General features: G+C 44.0%; 1 protein-coding gene across 12 annotated transcripts in view; it reads right to left on the bottom strand.

Annotated features, from left to right (window-relative positions):
• LOC123516623 overlaps positions 1-10,000 on the bottom strand; it is a 162,087-nt gene that overhangs the window by 96,327 nt on the left and 55,760 nt on the right. For 5 of the 12 annotated variants that reach the window (XR_006678258.1, XM_045276185.1, XM_045276187.1 and 2 more), the window contains exons 1-2: positions 8,163-8,214; positions 6,795-6,975 (exon numbers count right to left, since the gene is read on the bottom strand). Coding sequence is in view for 4 of the 12 variants with exons in the window: in XM_045276185.1 (XP_045132120.1) it covers positions 6,795-6,975; positions 8,163-8,207 (226 nt within the window). In the remaining 8 variants the exon portion in view is untranslated. The other 7 variants (XR_006678264.1, XR_006678263.1, XR_006678265.1 and 4 more) reach the window with 5 other exon arrangements.

Raw genomic sequence — 10,000 nt, 5'->3', positions numbered from 1 at the left:
CTTTTCTAATTTAGTTTCCCTCTTCGCTTCGCTTCCTCTTTATATTTACTATTTACCTCCTTTAATCTTTATTTCATTATTCCCTTATTTTTTTCCCCTTCCCTTCACTCTTAATATTTTTTTCCTCTTCCTTTCAGTCTTGTTTTGTTGTTAAATTATTTGGTTTTGACTCCGTTTGGCACTTAGCTCTCTCTCTCTCTCTCTCTCTCTCTCTCTCTCTCTCTCTCTCTCTCTCTCTCTCTCTCTCTCTCTCTCCCTTATCTTGCACGAAACTTTTTCCTCCATTAGTTCCTCTTGTGCTCCCTCACTCTCTCTCTCTTCCCCTCCCTCCCTCCCTCCCTCCACGCACCTGTGAGGCAGAAGAGTCACTAATTTTTAGCCACAATTGTTCCTCCCTTTCCTCCGGTTATCTGTCAGGGAGGAGACACGGAGGGGCGCTCTTTCCTCCCTCTCAAAACTTATTAGATAATTCTGGCAGGTGTGGCCCGGTGGGGGGTGGGGGAGGGGCCGGCACGGGGAGGGTAGGGAGGGTGCAGGGGGAGACTAACACGTGCAGGGGAAAGAACAGGGAGAGAGAGGGAGGGTGACAGCAAGTGAGAGAGAGAGAGAGAGAGAGAGAGAGAGAGAGAGAGAGAGAGAGAGAGAGAGAGAGAGAGAGAGAGAGAGAGAGAGAGAGAGTACAACTTGAACACCGCCTTACGTGAAATTCTCAATAAACCCGATCGAAAAATGACAGGATTTGAAATATTGCAACTCGGCCAAAAGGTAACCACAAAATATGAAGGATTAGCATAAAATAAAACACAAAATAAAAATAAATAAATAAATAAATAAATAACCCAGTTTGAAAAGTCTGTGTTCCTGCCACTTTCAACTGACCATGGATAAAAAAAAAAAAAAAATCTTGCCATTTTGAAAGGTAGGTATTTGAATCTTTGCCTTTTTTTTTTTTTTTTTTTTTCCCGCCTTTTTTTTTCAGATGGTATGAGTTTCCCTGACGGTTTGTTCTGGTCGTGGTGTGAGCAGAGATGTTGTACTTTCAAACTGGATCCAACCTTTCTTGAAACGCAATGTACGTACGATATATTTCTCTTTTCTGCCTCTTTTATTGCTCAAGACTAGAACTCCCCACACATACAGAGCAAAGAGAGATAATAGTAATACAAGCGACAGAGTGACAAGAGACAGAGTGACGCAGCACAGTACGAAGCAAACCAAGGAAAAAAAAAAAAAAAACATTCATACACACGGAAACAAACTGAACACGGAGGAACAAAACAAATCAAAACAGAACAATGAAGCAAACCAAAACTACACTCATACACGCATTCACACACACTCATACACACGGAAGCATAAACCGAACACGAAGGAGCAATACAAATCAAAACAGAGCAATAAAACAAAACCAGCCATCAAAAATAGCAAAAAAAAAAAAAAAAATAAATAAATAAATACAAAAGGAAGGAGGAGGAGGAGGTGGTTAGAGCGATGCATTATGGGAAGAGGAGGAGGTTAGAGCGATGCATTATGGGAAGAGGAGGAGGTTATAGTGATGCATTATGGGAAGAGGAGGAGGTGAGAGGAGTGTGTGTTGCAGGCTGGGGAGGAGCATAAACTGAACACAAATACTATAAATCCAAATAGCACAATAAAACACACCCAAACGCAACACTCATACACACACGCAAAAAAAAAAAAAAACTCATACACATACACTCATACACACACGCAAATAAAAAACAACAACACTCATACACACACAAAACAACAACAACAACAACAACACACACACACACACACACACACACACACACACACACACACACACACACACACACACACACACACACACACACACACACACACAAACAGAGCATTAGAAAGAACACCCGTGGACCAATACGAGCTTCCTTCTATTGCATGATAAGAGACGCAGCTTGGCGGTATAGATATGCGGTCACCGTGAAAACAGGGGTAGTATACGGCTAAAGTAATGGTGAGGCAGTAAGCAGTGAGACTAAAGATGGTTCATGAAAGGATAATGACAGGAATAACTTTCTTACTCCACTAACAAACACTTTGCTATACAGTGATCAAGCTCCATACGAGAGATACATATTGCATAGAGAACACTAGGTATGCACATGAGTTAGCGTTTTATCCTTTTCTTTTTATGTAAAAGGAGAAAACTGGCCATGGGCAACAAAAACGACAAAAAAAAAAAAAAAAACCTACTAAGATGCCGGTCACCGAGGAAGAACAGGAGGAGGAGGAGGAGGAAAAGGAAGAAGAAGCAATGACAAACAGCGAAGGAATTTGCAGTGATTTCAGACAAAAGTATATTCGAATCTGTCACGCGTTTAGAGATATGGACAAATAACAGGTGTCGTAGTGGCTGCAGGACCTTCCGTGACTACATTCACTGTGAGATACGCCGGCAGTGAATTGATCCGAGGCTTTGAAGCTTTAGCATTAGAGGAAGCATGGAATACTGTTGAATGCCATGCTGGAGACGACCACTCTGTCATGCACCGGCCACAGACAGACGAGTGTTTGCACGGAAGAAGCAGTCACTCCATGAAAAATTAATAACACAGCCTCAGGTTCTCCCAGACAACAAAGGCACGATGCTAGAGCTAGAAAACGCAGTGCAGGATCGGCGCAACACACGCAAGGAGGAATATCGGAAAATCGTGACGTAATGAGAGAACCGACAAGGAGGATGGGAAAGGTTACAGTTAAGGAAAAGGTTAAGAACGTTGGGAATGTCACCGGGGCTTGAATACGAATACAATACTAGCCAGCTGTTCTAGACTGGTAAAGACAGAGAAAATCAAACCTAGTGGTGAACATATGGATCTTAAACTACGTGAAGCTTCATGTTACAGCGTTGAAAATGAATGAACGCGTGTGCTGAGCTTTGAAGACATAAAAAAAAGTAATAAAACAAGGAACTCTAAATATTCAGAAGAGGAGGAGACAAAAGAGATAGATGTACGTATTAACTAGTAACTGAAATCGAGTGTTGAAAGAATAGTGAAAAAATGGGAAGATATATTACTGAGGATAGAGAAAACAGATGAAACGGAGAGAGAGAGAGAGAGAGAGAGAGAGAGAGAGAGAGAGAGAGAGAGAGAGAGAGAGAGAGAGAGAGAGAGAGAGAGAGAGAGAGAGGAGGAAAGAGAGGCTAAGTAAAAATCCGAGGAAACACATGGAGGAGAGAAAAGAGTGGAGGAGAGGAAAGACAAACGACAATGACAGGAAGAACAAATGTGACAGAAAACGCGGAAAAAGGACGAAGTAGGAGACAAAAAATTAGCAAAGACAGAAAGGAAGACGCAGAGAAAGGAGGAAGAAAACTAAAGACACTAACTATTGATGGTGGTAACAAATGAAAAAAAAAAAGTAAATAGAAAGTAAACAAGTAAATAAACAAAATGATGATGATGATGATGATGATGAATTTCGAGGAGTAGAAAAAGACGGCAACACGACAAGGAAATTCTTAAGAAAAAAAAAAAATAAATAAATAAACGTATATACTGTGGCACTTAATATTCACCACGAGGTTAAAGGGTTGTGTTTTATTATCGGTATATAAGACGACCCCTTTGAATTAGAAGCCTCAAAATTGGCAAAGAAAAAAAAAAACAAACTCGTCTTACACTCCGGCATATACGGTAATATTAAAAAGAAGCAAAAAAACCAAACAAACAAACGAACAAATAAAAATCCAGGAATCAGAAAACTTGAAAACAGAACACCTGGAATAGACAAACCTTTGAATTGGGAGCCTCAAAATTTACCCCCCCACAAAAAAAAAAACTGAATAAAATAAATAAATCAATAAATAAAATAAAATAAAACAATCAATAAATAAATAGATACACTCCGGCACATTATGGTAAAACATGAAAAAAAAATAAAAAAATAATCCAGGTATCAGAAAACTTAAAAAAAAAAAAAAAAACAGAACACTTGAAGAGATAATTAACTTCACGAACCACCACATCAAACAATAACGAGGACTGTGCACATAAAACACCACACTTCACCGCACCTTCCCAGAAAACAGCAACCCTCACAAGACCCAGCTCTAGTCTGTCTACCCTAAAGTGGCTCCCGGCTCTCAGTGTGAATGGTGGTGTCCCAGGGAATGCGTGGTTGTCAGATCTTGAGGAAAACCATGAGCTGTCCTTGTAATGAGTGCGGTGATCAACAGAAAACGAGTATTATTCACAGCAAATCGATGACGTTATTGGTAAGGTACAGTATGCATTTAAATCCAGGAGCCATTTTTAGAGTAGGCAGACAATAATACACTACTAATACTTGTTTCTCCTTTGTATTCCCTCCACCTCTAATATCTGTTTCTCCTTTCTGTTCCCTCCACACACACACACACACACACACACACACACACACACACACACACACTACTCACAATTACCTCATACAAACTCGCTCCTCATGCGGTCTGAAGCTGTGGCAGGTAATATGTTCTTTTTTCCATTTTTTTCCGCTTATTTCACTTTTCTCATTTCATTTTCTCCGAGCCATCTCATCTGAACAGCAAGTTGATGACGAGATGGGCAGGGGATGGTAAGGGGGAGGGGAAGGGATGGTAGGGGTGAGGAAGGGAAGGGAGGGGTGAGGAAGGAATGGAGGGGAAGGGACGAGAGGAAAGGAAGGGGAAGGAATGGAGTGGAGAGAAGGGAGGGGAGGAAAGGAAGGGGGTGGAAGGAAGGGAATGAAGGTGAGGGAGGAAAGGGGAGGTGAGGGAAGGGAAGGAATGGAGGAGGGGAGGAAAGGAAGGGGGAGGGAGGAGGGAGGGAGGAGGTCTCTCTCTCTCTCTCTCTCTCTCTCTCTCACTTTCGACTTTCCTTCCTTTCCTTCCTTCCTTCCTTCCTTCTTCTCTTGTCTACCCTTCTCTTGTCTTCTTCTTCTTCTTCTTCTCTTCTTCTCTTCTTCTCTTCTTTTCTCTTCACCCTTCGGCAATGACTCATTCATATAATTTCCGTGTGTGTGTGTGTGTGTGTGTGTGTGTGTGTGTGTGTGTGTGTGTGTTTTGGTGATCACTGTCGTCTCTCTCTCTCTCTCTCTCTCATTCATTCATTCACTGGTTTGGTTCGTCATTCGTTCACTTCTTATTCCCCCTTTCGCTCGTTCGCCCGTTCGCCAGCTCGCCAGTTCACTTCCACACACACACACACACACACACACACACACACATAGGTATTCATTTTTTATTTTTTATTAATTTTGATTCACTGGCACAATTCTCTTCACATTACAAATATAGTTGATAATATACGGACCAATTAACAAGATAATCTCCTCTCTCTCTCCTCTCTTCTCTCTCTCTCTCTCTCTCTCTCTCCTGTGGCCAAACTTGTAGCGAGAGTTGGACATCTTGAGGGAACAGCTGGAGAGAGAGAGAGAGAGAGAGAGAGAGAGAGAGAGAGAGAGAGAGAGAGAGAGAGAGAGAGAGAGAGAGAGAGAGAGAGAGAGAGAGAGAGAGAGAGAGAGAGAGAGAGAGAGAGAGAGAGAGAGAGAGAGAGAGAGAGAGAGAGAGAGAGAGAGAGAGAGAGAGAGAGAGAGAGAGAGAGAGAGAGAGAGAGAGAGAGAGAGAGAGAGAGAGAGAGAGAGAGAGAGAGAGAGAGAGAGAGAGAGAGAGAGAGAGAGAGAGAGAGAGAGAGAGAGAGAGAGAGAGAGAGAGAGAGAGAGAGAGAGAGAGAGAGAGAGAGAGAGAGAGAGAGAGAGAGAGAGAACTAGAACAACTAACTACTACTACCACCAGAGACCAGAGAGAGAGAGAGAGAGAGAGAGAGAGAGAGAGAGAGAGAGAGAGAGAGAGAGAGAGAGAGGGAGGTCACAGAGGGATGGGAGATTAGTCAGCCCCTGGGAGATGAGGTTGTCCCCTGTCTTATTGTGGCTGTGACCATCTCTAAAACATTAATGGCCCGGCTACTTAACTTCGGCTGGGGATTATAACTTGTGAGGGAAGACAGGAGGAGGAGGAGGAGGAGGAGGAGAAGGAGGAGGAGGAGGAGGAGGAGGAGGAGGAGGAGGAGGTTGGTATTAAAGGAAAGACTGGAGGGAAGAGAGAAAAGGAAAAGACTAAATGAATGAATGAGAGAGAGAGAGAGAGAGAGAGAGAGAGAGAGAGAGAGAGAGAGAGAGAGAGAGAGTAAAGAAGAGGGAGAGAAGGGAGAGGAGACACACTGGGCGCTACAAAACACAGGTCATCGCCTCTCGTTTTCGCCGCCACTCTCATTGCCCTGACAGTCTCATTATGGGGCTGATGACGCCGTGTGTGTGTGTGTGTGTGTGTGTGTGTGTGTGTGTGTGTGTGTGTGTGTGTGTGTGTGTGTGTGTGTGTGTGTGTGTGTGTGTGTGTAAGGCAGATGACACGAGCACGGTAACCACACACTAACATATCACACGGAATGCTTATGTAGTGTGAGTGGGGAAGGAAAAAAAGAGTTAAGGACGATGGTATTAATGATAAATAGGCTGAAGTGATGATAGTAGCAGCAGCAGTAGTAGTAGTAGTAGTAGTAGTAGTAGTAGTAGTAGTAGTAGTAGTAGTAGTAGTGATAACAGTCCGTCCACTTCTATTTGAGGTGATAGATTGTTAGGTTAGGTTACGTAGATTACACTAGGTTAGGTTAGGTTGGTTGCGTTATATATTGTAGAGGTGACTGAACCAATCCTAACCTAACCCAACTGTAAGAGTGTTGGCTCATCTAAAAATAAAAACAAACAACAGCAACAACAACAATGCTTACTTGAGTCTGGCGGTAAATGGACAGGAGGGCCAGCTACCGCACCACAGCACGCCGCCACACCACCACACCGCACCACAGCACCAGGTGACGGCGGTAGCGACGGTCCACCAGCACTGTCGCCGCCCTCGCCACCAGGTCTCGTCCGCCCCTCGCTCTCCGCAGCAGGAAAGTCACGTGACTCCTGGGGGAGGGAGGAAGATGAGGAGAAAACAATGACATTATCTAAGGAAGCTAAGTTTATCGTAGGGTACACGCAGACCGTTGCCTCTCTCTCTCCCTCTCTCCCTGTCTCCCTCTTTCATCGTGCAGGAGGGAGGGAGAGGGAGGGAGGAAGTATGAGTGGGTGGCTGGGTGGGAGGAATGGAGGGAGGGTGCGCGAGAGAGCAAACGGAAGGAAGGAAGGAACGAAGGGGAGAAATTTTGTGAGATATTTTTAAGTTTACGCGTCATTTTTATGTTCACGTCACCTCAGCGATGCCCGCGACGCTACGCTAACTCCGCCACCACCACCACCAACACCATTACCTATCTCCCTCTTCCCTCTCCCACTTTCCCTCCACTTATCCAATTGTGACTCTTCCGCACCTGTCATCACCGCCATCATCACTCGTGCTCCTGTCACTGCCTCCCAGCATCACCATCACTTTCATTATCCAGCCTTACTTCACTAAACACGGTCATAGACATCATCACCACAGGCACAACTAACAGCTGCCACACCACCACCACCACCATCGTATGTCACTCATCATCATCATCGCCATCACCATCATGACCATCATCATCATCATCACCATTATCGTACGTGGTTGAGATGACGATAACTACCATCACCACCACCACCACCGTTATATTACAGTGCCACAATCACCACTATCGTAACCAGTACTACTACTACCAACACCACCATCACCAATATCACCAGTAATATCATCTCAAGCACCACACTCATAACCAATAACACCACCAACACCACAACACCACAGAACAAACTAACGACCATTACAACTACATCCAAAATAAATAAAAAAAAAAACACCACCACCACCACCACCACCGCCACCATCACCACCACCACAAACTTACACTAACAAACTTAGCCACCGTTCCCTCTACAACCAAACACACACACACACACACTTACCCAGCAACAGGAGCACACTACACCACCACACACCTGGCCACTAATCCCCCTCCTCCTCCTCTTCCGCACGCCGCGATATGACCGTTCTGAGCAAGAGAGAGGGAGAGAAAGAGAGAGAGAAGGGAGAAGAGCAGCAGAAAGACAGACACTAAAGACCCGGCTTATAGTTAGATCGGAGGAGACACTTTAACATGGGAAGCGCGACTGACACCTTGGCCACTCACCGCTAGATGGCACGACGACGCTGAAGTCACTCGCCACCCTGCCATCGCTCGACCGCTCTCCCAACACCCCTCCCCTTCCATCTCCCTCCACTCTCTCTTTCTCTTGTCGCGTTCCGAAGCAAGAACAAGGTGTCGAAACTAATTACTGCGAGGAGAGTAAGTACGAAGAGGAGAGTGTGGTGGTGGTGGTGGTGGTGGTGGATGAGTATTCAGATGGTGATAAGGAAAAAGAGGAGCCACAGAAGGAAGCGGAAGAAGTAGATAACGATGATGATAATAAGAAAGAAGAGTGATGAGGGGTGAAAGCGCAAATAAATAAGAGGAATAAGAGGATAGCAAACAAAGAGGAGTGATAAAGTGAAGCGGAGACACGGTGCGAAGGAGAACAAGCACGCAGCAAACAATAAATGAGAAGAGATGAACGGGGCAGAAAATAACATAGACACTAATGAGGCGAAGAATAGATGTAAGACAACAAGGCAAAGGAAAAAGTGATGCCGCAGAGAGAGAGAGAGAGAGAGAGAGAGAGAGAGAGAGAGAGAGAGAGAGAGAGAGAGAGAGAGAGAGAGAGAGAGAGAATTTATAGCAATAGTTGTAGAAGTGGTATTATTATTATTATTATTATTATTATTATTATTATTAGTAGTAGTAGTAGTAGTAGTAGTAGTAGTAGTAGTAGTAGTAGTAGCAGTAGTAGAAGCAGTAGTTTTCAGTTTGATTTAGTATCTGACAATCACTTACTACTACTACTACTACTACTACTACTACTACTACTACTACTACTACTACTACTAACACTTCTACTATAACTAACAGTATAGATAGAACAGACCAAGGCTTCTCCCCGCCCACTACCACTACCACCACCGCCACTACTACTACTACTACTACTACTACTACTGCTACCACCATTACCACTACCACCACCACTATTACAACAAACAGGGTAGATAGAACAAACGAAGACCCCTCCCCGCCCACCTCCCCTCCCTACAGCATAGAGACAGTAGATCGGGTCGCCTTCTGCCTGCATCTCTTCACTCCTCCCTTCACTTCATCCTCCCTTCCTTACTTCACCGTCCCTTCACGAGATCTTGAGCTAAGTGGGGCATAATTAACTATGCTAATGTCGCCGCTAGACAAGTAATGACTGGGAGGAGAATCTGCAGTTCACCATCTGTTCAACAAAGGAGCGAGCCAGACTGGGAGCAGGCAGGCAAGAAACTCAAAGGAACACAAAGGAGGGTCAAACATCAAAACATCAGCTGTCTCTCTCTCTCTCTATCTCTATCTGACCCTTATTGAGCTGTTGATTGTGACTTGTTCTATTTAACGTGATAATAAGTAAAGGAGTAGCAAGAGGAGGAGAAGGAATAAATGTAGATGAAGGAGGAGGAAGAGGAGGAGAAGGAATAGATGTAGATGAAGGAGGAGGAAGAGGAGGAGTAAACGAAATATTAACATGTATGAAACTAAATAAATGGGAGAAGTGGATTGGCAAGAAAACATAATAATAAAAACACTCAAAAAAAAAAACGAAACAATAAGGCAAGAAGAAGACAAAAGCATGAAAAGATAAGAGACGAAAAGGCGAGGAGAAAAAAAATAGTAGCAAAAAAATATATATATAAAAGGAAGAGAAAAGGAGGAGTAAGAAGCCACAACGATAAAAATGACGAAAAGAAGGATAAGAAGAAAAAGGAGGAGGAGGAGGAGGAGGAGGAGGAGGAGGAGGAGGAGGAGGAGGAGGAGGAGGAAGAGGAGGAGAAGATAACTCGGGACGCAAATATCTGTGACTAGTGAGTTCTGAGATTTGTGAATGAAATGTACGAGAGAGA

Source organism: Portunus trituberculatus, chromosome 41, assembly GCF_017591435.1.
Source record: "Portunus trituberculatus isolate SZX2019 chromosome 41, ASM1759143v1, whole genome shotgun sequence".
Classification (NCBI taxonomy): Eukaryota; Metazoa; Arthropoda; class Malacostraca; order Decapoda; family Portunidae; genus Portunus; species Portunus trituberculatus.
This window is presented reverse-complemented; position numbering and strand designations above follow the sequence as displayed.